At 40.5% G+C, this 21,981-nt stretch overlaps 2 protein-coding genes across 2 annotated transcripts in view; one reads left to right on the top strand and one right to left on the bottom strand.

Annotated features, from left to right (window-relative positions):
- KCNIP1 (potassium voltage-gated channel interacting protein 1) overlaps positions 1-21,981 on the bottom strand; it is a gene marked incomplete at its 5' end in the record, with an annotated part of 411,577 nt that overhangs the window by 373,179 nt on the left and 16,417 nt on the right. The gene's annotated exons all lie outside the window — the stretch shown is intronic.
- On the top strand, positions 1,583-11,551 carry KCNMB1 (potassium calcium-activated channel subfamily M regulatory beta subunit 1; the record flags this gene model as incomplete). The annotated part of the gene is made up of 4 exons (XM_080627532.1): positions 1,583-1,686; positions 7,578-7,741; positions 9,030-9,225; positions 11,282-11,551. Exons 2-4 carry the CDS (start codon positions 7,605-7,607, stop codon positions 11,549-11,551), a joined length of 603 nt encoding a protein of 200 aa, XP_080483658.1. The 5' UTR covers positions 1,583-1,686; positions 7,578-7,604.

Here is a 21,981-nt window from a genome sequence, read left to right on the forward strand (position 1 = left end):
TCCTCACATGGCTGCCCAGACCTTGGATCACCTTTGTGGCCCTTCTCCACCCTGTTCAACACCTTTTTTTGCACAGTGGGACCAAAGCTGAGCCCTGGATTCCAGGTGTGGCCTGGCAAGCGCTGAGTGGGACAATGACATCTTGATATCAGCTGGTGCTGCTCTTGTTGATGTAACCCAGCATCCTGTTGGCTGCAGTTACACACTGTTCACTCACCTTGAGCCTGTGTTCCCCCAAGGTCACCAGGTCCCTTTCCAGAGAGCTGCTCTGGATTGTGTTTTCCCAGGTGCCAAGATCTTACACTTGTCCTTGTTGAACTGCATACAGTTTTTGTCAGCCCACTCTACCAGCCTGTCCAGGTCATCCTGTAGGGTAGCTCTCCATCCCGAAGTACTCACTCCCCCACTCAGTTTGGTATTGCCAGCAAATGTGGTCAGGGTACACTTGATCCCATCTTGCAGATCATTTATGAAGATAATTAAATGGTGTTGGGCCCAGTATCAATCCCTAGGGATTGATCTAGGGAATCTTACTTGTATCAAAAAATGATAGAAAATTGCACTCAACCAGATTACATTTTATCTGGGATTAGTTCGTAAAAGTCTTTTTCCAACCTTCAAATGTCATTCTTTAACTACATCACTTCTCAAATATTAAAAATTACTATGGTCATAAATCTTTCCAATTTAGATCATAGTAGCAGGCTTCATCTTACTTAGCTTTAAGTGTCTAACAGACAGTTACCTAAATCCAGGCTTTGTGTGCTCTCTTCTGCATCAATAAGAGAAAAGGTCCTTTTAGGGGAGAATCATCTGTTATTCTCAGGCAGCATGAACTCTCTGAACATGTCAACATCTTTCATCAGCAGCAAGCCCCAAAGACCAGCTTAACCTGAAATAGCGAGTTATTAGATACCTAAACTTGTTTATGGTGCTCAGAACACTCTCAAGGTTTTACTGGATTTCCTCATTTCCTTTGGTTTCCAAAGAAGAGAGCTTTCCTGTCTCTCAGAAGTACAATTGTAGCTCTTTTCTGAAGCTCTGTGCTAGATCATCTGTTTCTGTACGCCAGAAGCAGGCCAGAGGAACATGCTGGACACCAAAACATATGGTTTGATGGATGCTTCGCTTTTGTCTATAGGACTCTGATAAATGCTAAAACTTCGGCTGTACGTCTCGTTCAAACTCACTAAAACTAGTGGCAACAAAGCATTCACACTCGGCAGTTGATTCTTAATGCCTAAGCTTTCAACATCACTAGTCACTGCTACAGTCAATTCCTTAAATCTTACTCAAAATACCTATCAGATTTCTAAACTAAAAAGCTGTACAAAAGGAGTAGTAGGACCATGGCTTAAGAAAATCCACCAGGGTATATGGTAAAGGGGCCCTAGGGTATGAGAAAGCTCAGGCTCTTCAGCTACAGTTGGTCTCAGTATTGTGGCTTCCTGGTTTTCAGCAATTAATCTCTAAAAGGACAGTACTCTTTCATACCTTACCATTTATGGTTACAGAAAGCTTTGGAATAGGGAAACTAAGTTGGTTCAGCCACAGCAAAGCAAGCGCAGATCAGAGCAGGGAAGGAAAATAACCCTGACATCCCCTTCAGCTTCAAGATCCACTATCCCAACTCTGTCATGTAGCAGAAGGTTTTTCATCTAAGAAAGAACCATTTCACCAAAACCAGTAAGTACATTTCTAAGCAACTGTTTTTTTCCTGGGAGCACGCCATAGCTTTGGGGTTTGAAAAATACAGTACTTCTGGAAGCAATAATCTTTCTCAGTCTGCAGTGCTATTGAGGACAGCCCAGAGAGTCCACATGCTACAGCAAAGTGACCTTTTGTCAGAGAGTTCGCTCTTTTGTGATCGGATGCACTCCGGTATTTCTCCATAGTTATTAACAAAGATAATGCTAATATTTTCACAAATTAGGAGTCTGCAGCCCATATGAGATTTTTTTATTTTTATTAATTTTAATGGTAAATACACCTTTACTTTTAGGAGTTTCATGGCTTTAGGTATTCAGCATTCCTCTGGAGGCTGTGCTTGTCTACTTCTAAACTGGATTGGAACCAGGTGCTTGAACTTTCAGGCTCCCCTGATATCCACTCAAATTGATTCATTCCGTGCAGCCCTGTACTGCACGGAATCCAAAATTCCAGGAAGGTTCCAGAACTGCTCAACTGAGCAACGAAATGAAGCTTCAGGTTTAAAAGCTAACAGAATGATTCTAAACACCTGCACAGGTTTTGAAACAAAAAAGCTAACTGCCTTAATTCACTGTAGTGTCATGTCAGGTAAAGAGTTCACTAATAAAGCAAAATGATACAGCATATTTCATAAAAGAAATGTAGCTGTATCATGTTACACAATCAAGTGCTGCTTCAGATTTGCAGGAGAGCTGCATGAGTGCATGGCAGAATCTTTTCTCTGCACATTTCCCCTGAGGTTCAGGATCACCTTTTCTGCAACACACACGGTATTTGTGGTCCCAGTTGCATGGGATGGATTTTAAGTAATGGATTCTTATCAATATGCAATGAACAAAACCAGTGGTCCCTGGCCCCAGCACCCCTAGCAAAGACAGACCTGTTACCAGCAAGAACTGCATCTAAATGCTGAGGTAGGAAACGGCAGCCAGGGAAAGGGGAAGAGGGTGCCACGGTAGCATAACCAGTACAGAGATCTCATTTATAGATCTAAACCTTTTGATTGCCTTCTGGTTCCCACACAAGGTACTTGTCCATTAAGCTGATAATCAATACTATACTCCTTTGCTGGGTGTGTATATTGTCCACACAAGGTATTTTGAGAATAAACCAAGAAGACTATTAAGTTGGCACTTGACAGCATAAAATCAATCAGCTATTCCATACGCGGAGGCAGTAGAGGCCAAAAGGCTCAAGCCTGTTTCAAAACTCCTCATTGTTTCAGAGGTGCAGATGACTTGCATTGCTCTTCTTGGTGTGATATAGTATTACCTTTTGATGCTCATCTGAAAGCTATACTAAGTGTTCACTGGAAATTCATCATATGGTGTAGGATAAACCAGCCCCCCAAAATTAATAGCTCACTGGTCATATTAATTCCCAACTTAAATTTGGGAGAAGGGTTGAGCACCCTCTATTCTGCAAGGGAGAAAGGTGTATTAATCAGTGCTATTGTTCCTGCCATACCCAAGTTCAGAGCAGCCTGCAGCAGCTGGACAGAAAGGTCCCATCCCAACTCACAGAGATCACAGCACTGGAAGGTCCTTCAGAGGTGGGGCAGGAGAAGGCACAGACTTCCCACAAAGTATCAAACATGTCTCCTAATCAAAAATGTCTATTCCCAACCTGAGCAGATGGCATTCCTCAGATTATCACCAGCAGCTGTCAACGCAGTGATTATACACTGAAATTGCACAGCTAATGTACTGTATAATTTAACTAGACAGAAGAAAGAGATTAGGGAGAGGGAACATTATGAAAAGATTTGGAGCTTATATTTTCCTAGTAATTATGGAGGCACCCCACAAAAGACACATTTACATTTGCTCTTAAAGGACAGACTAAAAACTCATTATACACTTCATCTTCCATTCAAAAATGCTCAGAGACTTCCTGGGCCAATCGAGTCCTCTGCAGTGCTTCATTTTTCGAAGGTTTGATGATTTTGTCAGAGGAATCACTAAATTTGCTCTTTCAACGTCCCTCCTAATATACATTGACTGAGCTAAGAAACAGAACTGAAGAATTTTTAATCTGAAAACAAATTAACCTTTCAAACAATGAGGGAATTTCAACTGCATGTTTTTCCATATACAGTATTGCTTTGTCTTGAGGGCCAGAAAATGCAGGATTTTCAGTGCAAGAACACTACAATGTTTATACATGAAAGGAAAAAAAGCACACATGGGCTTTCCTTCACTGACCTGGATCTGCTCTTAAATTAACCTGTACATTCAGGAAATAATATCACAGATTTTTCTGGTCTTCTAAATTTTAAAGCACAAAAAAATTGAGCAGGAACTATGTCTTTCTGTTTTAGGGACCATATTTACAGCTAATCTGGTGCAGCAACACCACAGTGACATGAGCACCTCTGATTTACACTGCCTGAAGACTTACCCGGTTATATTTAATGTTTACGGAAGCTCTCAGTGAGATATTTTAGACAAATCTTTCTTGCTGACATTCTCTGCATAACTTATATGTCCTTATTCTCTTTGGAGCAGAGCAGGCATCTGAACTGGGGGAGCAGAGGCACACAGAATCACCCTGCACAGAGAAACAGGGGTCAGGCAGCCCGGCTGGGGTCAGGATGGGGAACACACTGCTGGAGACACACATCATGCTGGAGAGGCCACTTTTGAAAATTTCCAATTTCCACATAGAAATTCCTTGTGTGTCTGAAAGACACAGTCTGACAGTTTAAGATGATTAGAAGGGATGAGCTTACTGGTATTTCTGCTGCATATGTGGCTGACATTCAAACAGACTGATGGGGCAAATACATTTCTTACTAATCTTCTGATTAATAGTCCTACAATTCCTGTTTTCCATGTAACAAGGGTTCCAATTACTCCACTATTCCTCAATGTCACTAGGACAGCTATGACATTATGACAGCATTATGGAACATCTAAAACTCCAGACACAGCACTAGGCTACTAGCAGTTTTGAACAAGTCACAGTGGCAACACCAATCTCCAATTTTCTGTTTTCCTGTAGGACTAAAGATTAATAGAATCATAGAATCTTTTGGGTTGGAAAGGACCTTAAGATCATCCAGTTCCAACCCCCTGCCATGGGCAAGGATGCCTCACACTAGACCATGGCACCCAAGGCTCTGTCCAACCCGGCCTTGAACACTCCCAGGGATGGAGCATTTACCACTTCTTTGTGCAACCTGTTCCAGCACCTCACCCCTCTCACGGTAAAAGAACTTCCTTATATCTAACCTGAACTTCCCCTGTGTAAGTTTGAACCCATCACCCCTTCTCTCCTAGGACTACAATCCCTGATAAGGAATCCCTCTCCATCCTCCTTGTAGGCCCCCTTCAGATATTGGAAGGCTGCTATCCTTGTTACTGTAAGAAATTCTTGTCAACAGCACAGGCATACAGTGGTCTATCATTAGCTTCTGTGTTATAAGGAAGTGCCACTCTGGTACCACATCTCAACGCCCATATTCCAGGACCAATGATGTTCCTTTATTCCATTTTCCCCCAACCAAACTGCACGATAAGGAAAGGAGTCAGTTTAATACCAACTGGTCTTACGGTGCTGTGGTGCACACTGTACCACTATTTAAAATATTTTGGAATTCTCTGGTTGTTGGGTTGGTTGATTTTTGCTGTTCCCTTTTCCCCCACAGAACCAAAAGAAACCACAGAGGTTTCCAAGGGACAGCCACTGCTGACATTCACCCAAGTTGCCTTGCAGGGTGCACGTGCCTCTGTGCAGTTTTACATGAGTACACAGGCACAGCATGAGCATGCTGGCAGTGCTCAATGCCACATGTTTTATTTACAGCCCCACAGACCAAGAAAAGCACAATACAGCCTTATTTAAGGGCATTAATGCACATTCTGTGTTAAACTCAAATGTCAGTAAGCAGGTAAGGTTCATCATAAGGCAACCTCCATGGTAAGAGGCTTCTAGCAATGCCAGTGAATTATACAAGATCATCAGAAAAACAATTCCCCTCAAAAGGTTGTATGCAAAATTTACAGTGGATAGTGAAGTTTTATTTAAAGTGGAATTAAATATGGAACTGGACAAAATTCAGTATTTAAACAACAGCAACTCCCTTAATTCCTAGGGACAACTCAGAACAGCCTTTCATTGTGATATCATGTAGTAGCAACTTCAAAACATATACTTTAAAAATTCTGTAATTAGACTCAAGTTATGCTACATGACTAAACCTGGTTTACTGTCCATAGACAGCTATATTTTTATTGTTAATAACACTAATATTCAGATGCTATAATAATCTAAAACCAGTAGCTTTTCAGTGTTCAAATACCATTTTTCTTAGATCAAACCATCAAAGGCAGACACTTTTCCCAGAGAAAACCAGAACTAATAAGAAAGAAAGAAATGTTGAGATTATATTCACATATCTCTTTTAAGAGCTGATCATGTCTTTATCTAGTCTTTCCCCAACCCCAGTATCACCACAACCCTGACAGCCTCGAGCAGCTGGAGACCATCTACTCTTGGTTAACCTGAAGAGCCTATTTGCTAAACTTGGCTTTTGCTTGTCTTAACACTGCGTCTAAACTTAAGTTTTGGTATTTGATTTGTTGCTTAGCTGCACACAGGCAGATTTAGGCCACGGACCACGTCATCCTGAAGGCCAGCCAGTAAGGATACACTAAAGATCCACACTAAATAGCTGCACACACCTGAAGCTGGAATAAAGAAAATACACCAGCTACCATATCTCATGTCCATTGTGGTCCTGCATGTGAGACAGGACTGGAACCTGTTTCAGCATGTATGCAATGTCTTTTCTTTTTCCCTTTCTCCAAAAAACCCCACACAAATCTTGCCACTTTTATCATTTGCTGCAATTATGGCGTGCACCATGTTTTTATGAAAAAACAAAACCAAACACACAAATCTTCAGCTACAGTTGTCAAGTGCAACAGACACTGGTGCTGGGTTGAACTCCCAATGACTCTTATGGCTCATTTATACATTAATACTATCCATCGACCATAATGTCTTTATGGCACATGGATTCACAGTAATTATTTTCAGATTCTCTTTGTCAAAGCAATATCAAGATAATTTAAATACCATTTGGCAAAGGAGGTGGGGGGAAATGCCAGGCACCCCAAAGTTGGTGTTCAGACCCTTCACACTTTGCACTCTCCCACTAGTGCCGGCAGCTGTCCTGACTCAGTGCTCGCGGTGAATTGACAGCAGTTTGAACCGCTATGTTTTCTAATCCTGTTCCATGGTGCTTGGTGGCATCATACTATTTCTGTCTAGAAAATGCAGCTTTTCTCAGCTATTTGATCAGACATCAAGTTTTGAGCATCCCTGAATGGACAAGGACAAACAATAAACATGCACAAGTCAGAAACAGGCAACTCAATTGCTAAATTTTATCATTATTTAAGCCCTTTTGAAATAAGACAACCACATTTCAGACTAATCCAGAAGAAAAGGCATCACGTAAAAAGGGTTCTACAGCGGGAAGATTTTCTTTTCATGCAGCCTTACACAACACACTATCTCTTGCTTCAGAGAAGCATTAACACAAAATAGACTGGAGCAAGGCTGAAGACCATCATGCTTTTAACAGAACTCTCCTCAACGTAATGAGGCTTTCTTATCCCATCTCCTAGCATCCCTCCATGTATACTTTTTAAAGTACTGCATGATAAATATCAGAAAGTAAAAAAGTTGCTTTTTTATTACTGGTAATAAACACAGCAACTTTCTTATAAATTCTAATTTTTTGCTAAAACAGGACTGTTCCTCTATGAGGTACATTACATTCCAGAAGCTGGTCACACAACTGTAGCCAATCCTAACCATATTTTCACTCTCTTTTTTGTCCTTTTATTTTATATGAGGTTGTTCAGATTCCACAACTTTAAATCATGTTGGGAAAAAAGTTGGTAACTGCCCAGAAGCGAGGGGAGACAAGAGCTCTGTGCCTGGGGCTGGGAATGGTCACGTGCTCCATGATGATGTGCTTCTTCATTGGGATCACCATTGTGCCGTTTTACACTAAAAGGTAATATCAGCCATTTCTTATGAATACAAAGCTATTTATTTTCCTCTCAGCAGCAAATAGAGTTATTAAAGCAGTGCTAAAATGAATGCTAGTACATTGGACAACATGTTCTTGAATTGCTCGTAAGAATTTAAGGCAGAAGAAAAGAGAAAGGAAAAAGTGAACCAAGAAGTCAGAAGGCATTGGCAGCTAAGCACAAGAAAGAGGGATAGAATGAGAACAGTTCAATAAAACTAAAAAAACTTCAGCAGCAGAAGTCATGGTAAAATTGTTCAGTTGAGGATCTGTATCTTGCTTCCAATTCAAGCATCATGAGAAACTGGCACCTTCAGAAGCAAAGCCAACTGCAGCAAGTGTTGCAGAACACAATAGCTGTGCAAGAAATCACTCTTACCCATGATTTTATTTCATTTTGCAAGTTCTGCTTCCATACACAGAATCAATTTGCAGAAACCAAAATAAGATGAAGAGTGCAGCCCCAGTCTGCACATTTGAAGCTTTCGATAAAGCAAGTACATCTCCTCATTCTTCTTGCTAAGAACACTTTTAAGCCCAAAAATGTTTGAAAAACATTATCTTTAAAACACAGTAATTCACATTTTGTTTTCCAGCCTCCTGGTTACATTACAGAAGACATTTGCATGTCAAAAGATGGGTTTCCTAAGAACTGGAGTGAGAGTATTTCTTTACTTTTTTGCCACCAAAGTGTACCACTAGAAGCAAAAGCTTGCTATGTTATCAGTAATAAAAGAGTAATGCTTGAGAAAAAGGGATAAGTAACAGCAAAAAATGAGCTTTTGTCAGACAAAATCCTGCTACTTATTCATGCAGAAAAAGTCTATGTAATAAAGAAGGGAAAGAACAAGAGAACTGATCTGAGTTCTGAGAATTATTGAGTGAAATTAGTCAAAATAATCCCAAGACATCAAGCGTATGCACTTCCAGATATTTACTACCACATATTCAGATCCATAGGAGTTTTTATTTCCTGAATAACACTTGAAGCTGATTACAGAGAGGGTTAGAACCTAGCCTCAAGCCACTAAATGTCTAACAAATGACCACAGGAGCTTTCCTGCCTTGTTTCTCCACTCTGCTTCCCCATGGCTGCACCCAGAGCAGGGCTGCCACCCATCTGGGGTGGGCAGAGCTCACCACACCAGGACTGAACCCCAGCCACCCTGGCCGCTGCTGACATGCAGCACACACAGGGCCACCTTCAGCACAGGGCTCAGAACAAATGCTGCTAACACAGTTAAAAGCATTACCTTTTGTTTTTTCTTTGTAGTGTTTGGACAACAGAAACAATGTGCAAAGTACTCAAAGCCAACATTAAGGACAAAGTTCTCTGCCCAGACGGCGAGGGCTCAGAGGATGAGGATATCTTTCCTTATCCCTGTCTACAGGTGTGGGTTAATCTGACAGCCTCAGGACAGGAGGTTATGCTGTATCAGACTGAAGATACACTGGAAAGAAATCCTAAGGTACTTGCAACACATATGGAATAATCACTCTGCTGCTGTCTAACATCTCTGAGAAAGGGTGATTGTTTCTAAACCAAGCAGTAAAATAAGAGTAGGAGTTTTTTATCTTTTACAATGTCTGTGCGCAAACCAAGGCATATTTAAAACATGCCAGAAATTACACAGTTTGGGGTTTTGTTTTAAACACTTCATAAAATATTAAGTTAATACTTGCTAATTTATAATTAAAAAATTTATATATAATTATATATAATTTATATATATATATAAATTTATATAATATAAAAAATAATATAATAAATAAAATAATATAAAAAATTAATTTAATTAATTTTAAAATAAAATAATATAATAAATTTATATAATATATATAAATATATATTTATATATAATTATATATATAATTATATATAATTTATTATAATTAAAAAAAATTTTAATTACATCAACTAAACAGAAGTATTTAACATTTATGAATATGCAGAAATACGCAAGTCTCCAAGTTGAAGACCAAGGGTAAGAATCAGATAAAAAAATCCAAGTTTTACTTCGATTTTAGGTGTGCAATATGAAGCAGGGAATAAAGATGAAATGAGAGTGCTGTTGGGAACATGATGCATATTTTAGACAAAGCAGAAACTAATCAATAGTTTTGAAAGATGTCTTTGGTTTGGTCTGCAGCTGTTTCTGAGCAAGTATGACAGCAGAAACATGGCATCATGGAGTAGGCAGTGGTGCTGTAGGAAGCACCTATATGATGCAGGTGTTGGGTACTGCAGTAGAGGCCCCCTGATCACCAGTTTTAGGGATCTCATCCCCAGAGGAAGAGTGTAGACCATTGGGTTTAGAGGTATGATTAGGGAAAGAGGGAGTAGGATGTTACCCCTCTGTTCCTGTCAGTGTTTCTTCTCAGGAATCAGTGAAGAGCTCAGTATTTTTAGGCTTGCTCCCCACAGCTAGAAGTGCTCCTACAGGTACACTGTCCCAGGGAAGGTCAGGTTCAGTTCAGTTCCAAAGCCATGAGTATTTTAAGGCTTTATTCCAGCTCAACACTCCCTTAGGGGGCACAAAGTGAAATTTGGATCTTGGATGTCCAAGACTGCAGCACTTTGCGAATCCAAACCAAGCATGCTCAGATTACAGACGCTCATATTCTTAAAGAAATTGTAAAAAGTTTCACAAGTCCCAATCTGATAGCATAAACCACTTAAGCTGATGAGAACTTTGCTAGCTAATGCCTGTCTCAGGAAAAGCTACATATAATGAAGCAGCCAAGCAGAAATTATCCACTGTGGATTGAAACAATAGTGATGTTCACTACCAGAGGAGGCGATTTGCTGATTTCCTGCCTGCTGTTTGCATTACTGCAAGTACAAGCCTTCAGGTCAGGAGCCATCCTCTGTCTCGTCAAGTTTCCAGCTCCAGACACCTTAGCATCATTATCTATCTAAAATAATATGGCAGAAAAGAACCTGTTATGAACAACAGTGACAAGAATGAGTGCTTTAAAGTCTAATAGTATTTCCACTGAAGACTAAGTAACAGCATTACCATGACAGGTCAAAATAGTTCTGTGTTACAAGGACAAGTAAGAAGCCCGCAACAGCCCTGATGTTCTCATATGTTTCTATTAGCTACACCCAGAGGTGCGCAGTGAAGCAGCTTGGTTTCCCTGCATGCTGACAAGCCAGTCTGAATGTCTGCACAACTAACACATGTCTGCTGTGGTGGTGCCTCACTCCTCTGCTGCAATCCAAGCTTGGCACTGTAATAATAAAGTGATGGTCTCAAAGGCTATAGTTCTATTTTGAGCTCATATGTATTACTAGTTTCTGACAACATGACTTCAATCTGTAAATCTGCAGACTGGGGGCATAGACACACTGACAGAAGCAGGAAAGCATGGCAAATGGTTTATGGACATGAGGTAACTAAGACAACGCTAGCCAAACCAGAGATGCTTTTGCCAGCATGTTTGTTGCACTCAAGCTGATTTAACTCCAAGCTTTGTATTAAAGTATCCATTATAATGAAACACCTTGATTTCTTATTTCAGTGTTCGTATGTCCCAGGCAAGTCAGAGAACTCTAAAGAAGTTAAAGCACGAATAGAAACAATTGCAAGCAATTTCAAGAAGTACCAGACTTTCCCGTGCTACTATGACCCAGGAGGAACTCAGCCCAGTGTCATTCTAAGCAGACTTTATCCCCCCAGAGGCCTCCTCTTTGCTTTCCTTTGGCCCACACTCATGTTTACAGGTGGATGTCTGATTATTGTGCTGGTAAAAATTAGTCAGTACGTTTCTGTTCTTTCTGCTTGGCAGTAGAAAATAAATACCTAGCATAGATTGATGCATGATATTAAAGTGCCTTTGTTCTGCCTCTCTAATGGCATTTTTTAACTTTCACTATACAAGGGTTCAATCCAAGTGCAGGTATTATGGAAAACTGAATGACACCCACTATGAATAGCAATCCATTACATGAAGTCAAAATATAAAACCAGTTCCCAGGAATGCCTGAAAATACCTCATAAAAATACACAGACTGAGTTACCACCTATTATTTCCTTGGACTTTCTGAGGTACAGCTGCTTTACAGAGCTACAACTCAAGTTTACTACTAAGCGCTTGTTCCACATTTTAGACAGGGTCCTAATTTTGAGACCAGATCCATACATATCTTTATTGGCACATACACCTTTTATGTGCTTCATTACTGGTACAGTGTGTATTCATGGCACACCTTTTTCTGTCAAGAGAAGAGGGTGTTTTATGATCCAAAGTGATACTTGTTGTCATGTATATCTCTGCTTTCAGGAAAGAAGAGGGGGAAAATCACCCAAAAACTAGATATAAACACACAGATACTGCAAAGTTTGCATTCTGAACATCTAAACCCAGCTGTACGTAATGAAATATATGCGTAAAGTATAGGGTAAAGAAGGTTATCTTAGTTTTTTGTATTTAACTCAAATCTTAGCCTTGCTTTACTTTTAAAAAAAGGGTACCACTCCAGAAAGGCTACCGGCTTGCCACTGAAATACATCATAAACCTGTTTAGGAAGGGAAGTTACAATATAAAGAATATTATTGTGTAGTAGAAAACATCCATGATGTCTTACTAAATACAATAACCTAACCACAGAAGTCTGCATGCTTAGCACATAGGTATTTCACAATAGATACATGTTTGTTTCAAACACCAGGACTCTTAGGAATGCTCTGAAGCACATATAGACACATTTTATATTCTCTGAAAATAACTGTTTTTCGCAGCCAATTTTCAAATTGATACACGAGAAACACAGGATAACTCCAAGCTTTGTATTAGAGTATCCATTACAATGGATCACCTTGATTGCTTATTTCAGTGCTCGTATGTCCCAGGCAAGTCAGAGAACTCTAAAGTTAAAGCATGAATAGAAATAATTGCAAGCAATTTCAAGAAGTATGCTGCATGTGACTGGCACTTGAGACACAGTTAACACAGTAGGCAGCTGAAACTGTTCTAACGGTGTGTTCAATAACTCTTGAGCTTCTGTAAACATTTTTCTCTTCTTTTGCCATCTGCAGAAGTTGTAATCCATTCAGGGGTGAAGTTTTAATAACACTCTCTACACTTCCTACAGCAGCACACAAGGAGCCTACAGAGGCTTTAGGGGGTTTTGCTCCCTTTTTTAAATCAAGTCTACAATAAATCTGATACATAACATGCTATTTTTCTTACATCCAGCAAAACACTTCCTATGAGAAGTGCTTCAATGCAAGCAGTGACCATTGCAGTGACAGGTGTAAACAACTCATGTCTCAAGGTTGGGTAGATGACCAAGGTATGCATCACAGCATTAAAACTCCTGCCGGGGGAGAGAAGTGGCAGTACAAGCAGCTGCTGACAGAATTCACAGTTGAAATCTGTTTGACTACACATACCTTTCACCAGCATTGATGCTTAGACTATAGTAATAGTGCTTGACTTAACTGCAACATGCAAGGAACATAGGAAGAATGAGGACAGATTTTAGACCCTGATGAATAGTTCATTTGTGCAAGCCCTTCATATGTATATATAAATAATACTGTTTTGCTGAAACTATTAAAAGGCACAGACTCTCAAGAGTACTTTTGCATCCTGATAGTAAATAAGGCTTGGATGTGGTGATTCTCCTGTTGGAAACTCAGAGGACTAAAGCTCCAGCACTATTCTTAAGGGAACTAGAATTTCTCCTAGGAAAAAAACAAACCAAACTCCACAGCTGCAAAAGGTGTAAAATAGAGCCTTATCCCATGAATGGGAAGTTATTTGTGTGGATGAGGTAGATTCAGCTTTCAGTAGTTTTTATTAAGACCACCTTTCCCTAACTTAGATGGGGTCACAACAATGGCAACTGAAGAGGAACCCATGGGACAGTGATTTGCTAAGAAGCCCCCTGCGAGTCACCAGGATGTTCTTCATGTACATAAACAGAAGCAGGCACCTTTTGGTACCTCTGACAATTTTGATTTCATTATCCTGCTATCTAGTGCTATTTTTATTACCTGATCCTCAAATCAGCAACAGGGCAGTCTACATAGAAAAGACTCTGGTCCCTAGATTCTTCACTCATTGCGTAAGCCCACTGTACTTGACAACAAAATACCTTTCAACAGAGTAACTGATACTCTCTCCTTAGTTTTGGAGGGGTTGGTGTGAAAGTTTCTTCGCTTATTTGTTTTGGTTCTTTTTTAAGTATTATTAATATCAGTAAGGAAATGAGAAAAAAACCAATTTGGGGTCACCAGACTGTTCCCTATTCAGACACCATACAAAACAACTCAAATATTTTACCTCTGGCAATTTCCATACTAGAAAAAAACCCTCAGCATTTAGGGTTAACTGTACTACTCGAAATGTGCAAGCTGGCTTGAGGATAGAAAATACAGTAATACAGAGGAAATAGTTCTAAATATTGGAGGCAGTTATCTTTTATGAGAGAGCTGGAGTTACTCAGTCTGGAGAAAAGGTGGCTCTGCAAGTCTTAGAGCAGCTCCCAGCGCCTAAAGGGGCTACAAGAAACCTGGAGAGGAGCTTTGGACAACAGCCTGTAGGGACAGGACAAGGCAGAATGGCTTTAACCTGTCAGAGGGGAGATGAGCTTTTAGGCAGAAGCTCTTCCCTGTGAGGGTGCTGAGGCGCTGGCACAGGGTGCCCAGAGAAGCTGTGGCTGCCCCATCCCTGGCAGTCTTCAAGGCCAGGTTGGACACAGGGGCTTGAAGCAACCTGCTCTAGTGGAAGGTGTCCCTGATCATGGCAGGGATAAGCTTTAAGGTCCCTTCCAACCCAAACCAGTCTGGGATTCTACTTCTTACTGCTTGTAATTCCATGCAGATTTCCAGGAAGTCTCAGCAGGATAAGTAAGCTATTCTTCATTCATTACCAAAAGCAAGGAGCGAACTTGAAAATACTTCAACTTCAGCATAAAGATAGCACAAGATTAATATTACAGATTGGAGGCAAGGGAGAGAGTTAATTGTAAGGCTCCATCTCTTCAGCAAAGTATTTCTACCACACTTGGAGCAGGATAACCTGAATGAAATAAAGGCTCTTCAGTACAACTAAAATCAAACCCATTCTTCTATAAACTTTTTGAATGTCTTTAAATAACTTCATTTCTGTCCCACATGACATCCTTGTCTCTGAATTGGAGAGACATCAATATGATGGGTGGACCACTCAGTGGATAAAGAACTGGCTGGATGGCCGCACGCAAAGAGTTGTGGTCAATGGCTCGATGTCCGGCTGGAGACCGGTAACGAGTGGTGTCCCTCAGGGATCGCTATTGGGACCAGACTTGTTCAATATCTTTGTCGGTGACATGGACAGGGAGATTGAGTGCGCCCTCAGCAAGTTTGCTGATGACACCAAGCTGTGTGGTTCGGTTGATACGCCGGAGGGAAGGGATGCCATCCAGAGGGACTTCGACACGCTTGTGAGGTGGGCTGATGCCAACCTGATGAAGTTTAACCATGCCAAGTGCAAGGTCCTACACCTGGATCACAGCAATCCCAGGCACAGCTACAGGTTGGGCAGAGAAGAGATTCAGAGCAGCCCTGCGGAGAAGGACTTGGGGGTGTTGGTCGATGAGAAAATGAACATGAGCCGGCTGCAGTGTGCGCTCGCAGCCCAGAAAGCAACCGTATCCTGGGCTGCATCAAGAGGAGCGTGACCAGCAGGTCGAAGGAGGTGATCCTGCCCCTCTGCTCTGCTCTCGTGAGACCTCACTTGGAGTATTGTGTGCAGTTCTGGTGTCCTCAACATAAAAAGGACATGGAACTGTTGGAACAAGTCCAGAGGAGGCCACGAGGATGATCAGGGGACTGGAGCACCTCCCATATGAAGATAGGCTGAGAAAGTTGGGGCTGTTCAGCCTGGAGAAGAGAAGGCTGCGTGGAGACCTCATAGCAGCCTTCCAGTATCTGAAGGGGGCCTACAAGGATGCTGGGTATGGACTATTCTTCAGGGACTATAGTGATAGGACAAGGGGTAACGGGTTCAAACTGAAACAGGGGAAGTTTAGATTGGATATAAGGGAGAAATTCTTTACTGTGAGGGTGGTGAGGCACTGGAATGGGTTGCCCAGGGAGGTTGTGAATGCTCCATCCTTGGCGATGTTCAAGGCCAGGTTGGGTGAGGCCTTGGGTGGCATGGTTTAGTGTGAGGTGTCCCTGCCCATGGCAGGGGGGTTGGAACTGGATGATCTTAAGGTCCTTTCCAACCCTAACTATTTGATGATTCTATGATTTCTATGCTTTAAAGTCCAATGAGACAGCACAATTTATTGGAGAGGTGCCTCCAAAAAAAACTGAACAAGAGAGGTTGATGTTCTATGCACCCATTGGTTTATAGGTTGCTAAGGCTCTGCAGAGTTGTTTCTTTGCTGGAACATTTCAGAACATAAGGCATGCTTATTTGTAAGGTACATAGGAAGGAAAACTTCTTTTGAGAGACTCCTTTTAATAACCACGTGCCCCTAAGTCAATGGGGCTGTCAGCTGCAGCAGCCTGAAACCGTAGCACCAGAATTTAAGCCTAGTCTACAGAAAATAATTACCATCTCTTGGCTCATCAAATAGTTGCAATGAATAAATATCTCCAAGTAATTATTCTTATGCTATATAGGTTGGCAGAAAGACAATGAATGAAGAGGCCTCATAAATGAATTACTCTCTGATGTGAGGGGAAGAAATTCCACAACCATGGCTGGATCTTGCATACACAGAATAATGTGAAGCCTGTCCCTACTGCAGCCTATAGAATACACAGCTAGGATTACACATACAGTGTGGGTAAATAAACTGTGTGGCCTGTTTAGAGTTTTGGCACAACAAGTTTTGCTTTTACTGCACTTTTTAAGAGTATATTAAAATTGTTACCTAGAGATACTGTTGTGTGAGTAAAAGTTTCTTGCCTTTATTCACACATACTATTGTTCTATGACCCTGAAGCCAGTGACAGAAGCAGTGGAACCAGCAATCTTCTATCCATATCTGTCAGTGTTTAGGAAACCAGAGTTACAACTGCCAAACTTGTTTGCCTAACCAAAGGAGAATCCAGCTCCTGAAGGTGAGGGAACTGAGGTGATACACTGCAGACACAGAGATCAGAGATCCCTCTTTCTTCTCTGATCTTATTGCATCAAAATGTTTGCCTTGAACTTGGCATAAAAGAGTAGCTAGCCCATTAAAGGAACACTTGCATGGTTGTTTGGGGGGCTCTGGGGTTTGCTTCTGTAAGCCTTCTACAAATGCACATTTATCATATTTATCAATAATCTCTATGAGACATCCTCTATGAAGCAATTCATTCCAAATACAGCACTGAGGCACCTGCACAAAGATATACATTAACAGCAGCAGTAAAACAACTTTTAAAAGTTTTAATCAGCCTTTCCACAGATTAAAAAAAAAAAAAAAAATCCAAATCTCCGTTGTTCCATTTATAGCTACTGATGTTCCTCTCTACAGCCACTGAAATGGTTCTTCATGCCTCACTTGTGAACAGGAAATAATTCATTGCTTTCTCAACCACTTTCAGTAGAGCAATGAAACAGCACCAATGAAGAGAACTCTTAAAGGTGTTAAATATGGTACAATCCATCAAATCATCTGAACTTGAATTACGTATCATTTACTCTTCAAAAGCAGCATGTTAATGTGGAGATTCAACACATGATCAGCAAAGTCAAGTACACCACCACCCCTCAAGGAAAGAACTTGGGGTCCTTTGTGGTCAGGTAAAAGCACTACCTATTGTTTGATTCTTGCCTAAAGAACTCCACACAAGGTAAAAGTTTAGACTGGAAGAATCAAGCTGTCCTAGCAGGACTGAGGCTATGGAGCTATAATTGCATCCATAGAGCATTCCCAAATTCCCAATATTCTTTCAGTGTATTTTGGGACAGATTAGCTGGCCTGAGAAAAGAAGACAGAATTGCCCAACCAAACGTAATGGTTCCTGGAAGCTTCTAGTCTGTAAAGTTGTAAGTGCTGCACTCGGAGTCTTTCCAAAGCAATGGAACACATTGCCAACATTACTCAAGTAAACACCCAGTGCAAGCTTAGGAACCCATTTATACCATGTGGCTTTATTCCCCCCAGAACAGGCACTTTAGGGGTCCTTGTGCATTTTCTGTATAAACACAACTCTTTAAGTGTGCCCCACTGTCTGTGCTTTAAACATAGGACTACTTGGCTTCAGTCTTAGGGTAGCACCATGTATTAGAAGATTGGGTCTACCATTGGAGGTGAGGAAACTGCAGATGCAAGGCACATACATAAGCTGCCTAATGTTGTGGCTCAACCTGCATCGTTCTGAACACCAGCTCAGGGAAAGCCATTCATTTTACTACACACGGATGAGAAATACCAGTGCTAACAGTGCTGTTACTGCTGATTTCAGCAGGAGAATCAAATATTTAATTGACTCATGGATGACTCACTGACTCAGTGGCAGCTTCAGACCAGTGCTCTGACTGACACCCCATTTTTACCGTAGCTCAAGGAGGCATCGGAAGAAGATGATGAAATTCCAGTCTTTGTCACATCTACTTCCTAGAAGTAACATACTAAATTGAGTTCAGAAAACCACAAAACTGTTTAGTCTTTCTATTAGTTAAAATATCAGTTGCTTTTCCAGGGTATTTAAGTATGCAGTATATAGCTAGCAATAGGGAAATCTGCAAATAGAAGGCAGATTAGAAACTGATACAGATTACACTGAACTGCAGAGACAGACCAAAGCTGAGAACAGGATTTAAGGCAGTGGCGTCAAGACACCGTTGGGATAGTATCGCACAATTAGTCTCATAAATGAGTCTTAATGTAAGAAGATAAAACCCAGATGCTTCACTGGTAAATACTACTGTAGGATAAATGAATTAATGTAAAGAGAGTTAGCAACATACTCGAGTTATGGATTGTGTTGAAAAAGCCAAAATATTAAGCAATCTTAATACCTGTTATTCTGAAACAAATTCATAAAGTTATTGGAAAATCCTAAATATTTTAGTTAGTACTAAAGAATAGCTGAAATGCATTTAATGTCAGCAAACATACCTCACCCCATGACAAAACTGTGTTGTTTTGTGGTGGTTTTTCCCAAACACTCTCCACACAACACTGTGCCTAAGAACCAGCTGCTTTCAAAAGCATGGAAAGATTTTGCCCAGACTAAAGAGCACATGAGCACTGTAGAGGTTCTGGAAATCTTCAACAGAAACACAAGAAGCATAGTCCTGATCTTAAAGGTCACGTAACATCTCCACTAATGCATTCAGTCTTAGAAAGGGGCTCTTTCGTGGCTGAAAACAAGTACTGAACAAATCTGTCAAATGAAGGAACCCCAAATACAAATAAGAAGAGCCTTTTAAAAAGAAAATAAAAGAACAAAAACCATCACCCCCCAAAAAAAACAACCCCCCCAAAAAAACCAAACCCCAAACCCCGCTATTATTGATATTTGTAGATGAGTGTTTTGGGAATGGACAATTTAGGAGAGTTTAAAGCATGTTGTGAAAGAAATCAGCAGGTCACTAGCTCACCCTGCACAGGAGGATCCAAGTCCCAGACTGCCCTCTGGAAACATGTGGCTGTCAGCAAGGGACACCAGTTCCATCTTTCGCAGTCCCTAGCCACTTCAAAAGACGGATGAGTCTTTTGAATGCATGAGGAGCTCCTGTAGTCTCACAGCCTCTTTAAAAGTTCAGCAAATGGATCAATACAGGAAGCCTGAACCCAGCTGGTAATTCACTGGAAAGCAGGATTTTTTTAAAGTTATGAATAAAAGCCCATAGTTGCTGATTTGGAACAAAATTAACAACATGCTTCTTCCTTTATTTTATATTCTGAAAAGCAGCACTGTTTAGGTTCACGGTTGCACAGAATTTATCTACATGGAAAAGCAGCAAATCACCCACTCAGCTGACATTTAAAGTCTCTCAGACAGTGTTGAGAACAAGTATTTTATACAGCTATTAAGTATCAAGACTCTACAGGAAACTAGTTTATGAAAAAATTTAAATTTCAAGACTCAAACTGATGGATGACACTTCATGATCTCAAATCATAGCAATGTACAGGAATATACATATGCATATTAAGATTAGAAGAATTATTTCTCAGAGGATAAAAATGAATTCAAAATTAGAAGAATCAACAGATAAAGTGTAATTCTGTTGCCCGTCTTCCCAACTCAACCTAATTCCATGTCAAAAGCAGACACTGACACCTGACTGCAGTAGTCAGAAATACAAATTCAGAAATTAAGAATTTATCTGGCTGCAAAATGTGAAGGTACAGCTGTAAAAATTAACAGATGCTTTTTCCAGCATTCAAGAGCTAAGTGACTAAAAGACACTATTAATTCCATGAGATCACTCCTGCATCTCACTGGGGTTGAAACAATTCCATACAGGAGAGCATTTAGCCTTTAGCAGGCTACATCTGTTTCAGATTTCACAGTAGCTGGATATAGGTAGGCACCATTTCTGCTTCTAAGATGCTGCTGCAGCAGGCTGTTCTTTCTCCCAAGTCCTATCCAAGAGGGACTATATCCTAACACTATTTAGAAACAAGTTAGCAGCAGAATGAGAACAGCCCAAAAGCAGAACAGATGAACTGTGCTGAAAGTGGCACAGTTTAGGGGAAATAACCCAAAACAAACACAAAACCAAATGAAAACAAAACACCTCCCAACCTCAAGCAAATACAAAACACTTCAACAAAATCAAAACCTCCTAAACCCAGCAACAGAAACCCACCAGGCACCTCACCAGTTGCTCTATATAATCACTGACAAGCTGGTTACAAGTATAAAAATATGAAAGTAAAATGATCATTAATAAAATAACTAGGAAAAAAAGCACTCTGGAAAGATAGTTCTAAGAGCTCAGATATCACCAACGGAAGGAAAAACTATTTCCACCTCCCTCCTGGAATACTACTAATTTTTGTATGATACCAAGTATTAACACTTACTCTATAAAGATGCACAGAGCTTTCATGCTCATACTCCAAATTTCTGTCAATTTACCTCATCAAGTGTGAAAAAGAAGAGTCCCCAGCTCCATACACCTAATGAGAGTAATACAGCACCAGATCTAGCTGGTAGCAGAGCAGGGTGATATGTTTAAATAGATTGTTTTAAAGTGGACTTTGAACAGCGGTTTCAACTATATGCTATTTCCTTACTTTGGTTATCAAGTGTCAGGTACAGACACTTTTGTTTCAAAACAAAAAGTAGATAAAGCAGCACTGCATCTCCTGTTTCCAACACTCGCACAAGGGATGTTTGCTAATTAAAGGATAAGAGGGCATGGGGGTGTTTGTTTTGTTGTGGGTTTTGCATGTTTGAGTTCTGACAAATGCTGACTAGCTGCAGAAGGATGGATTAGGTTTGGGTGGGCAGAGAATAGAAAAGAGGAAATCGTTCCAGAATTGGCTCATCTCTCAAAACAGTTGGACTTTTTTCATTACTTATTCTATTATCCTGCTCTTTCGGAAACTTAGGCTGGTTGGCCTGTACACTCTTTTCTCCACACCATGTTACAGACACAAAATTGCCCTTCGCAAATTTCCCCTGTTCTCAGAAATAAATTCCAACAGCTAAAAGATTGCACAGATTTAGCCCTCAATAGGGATTTTCATCAAGCAATATAAATTCAATCATGTCTGACTTATCTAAACACCTTTTAGCCTTTATTCCCATCTGTGCTTCTCTTTTCTTGTGGCAATTAACTGTGTGAAACAACAAGTCACATAAACTGGTGTTCGAATCAGTGATTACTTCAGCCCAGAGCCACCCACGATTTTGTCTGTTGTCTCTCTTATTTCTAGTGTATTTTTAGAACCTTCTATCACCATCTCTTAAGTCCCTTGCCAGTTGTAATAACTCATTTTGCACCTTGACCTTTCTGCTCTTATCCCAACATGCTTCCACTATTTCATCTGTATTAGTCTCTTACATTGTTTATCTTCCTGTACAATCAGGATCATTGCCTGCCCTTTCCAGCAGGGACCAGCTTGCTTAATATTATCTTCCCAATAGATTACATACCAGCTTCCCAAGCCTGCCAAAATCTCATTTTTGAAGCCCATTATTCTCACACTGCTATTCCTCTCCTTTCTTCATGTGGGATAAGAACCTTGTATTAAACAAATGCCTTCACCTAACACTGCCTCCCTTCCTCAGCACATTTAAAATCACGCAATTCTAAGAAAAAA

Source organism: Psittacula echo (assembly GCF_963264785.1).
Source record: "Psittacula echo genome assembly, chromosome: 11".
NCBI lineage: Eukaryota > Metazoa > Chordata > Aves > Psittaciformes > Psittacidae > Psittacula > Psittacula echo.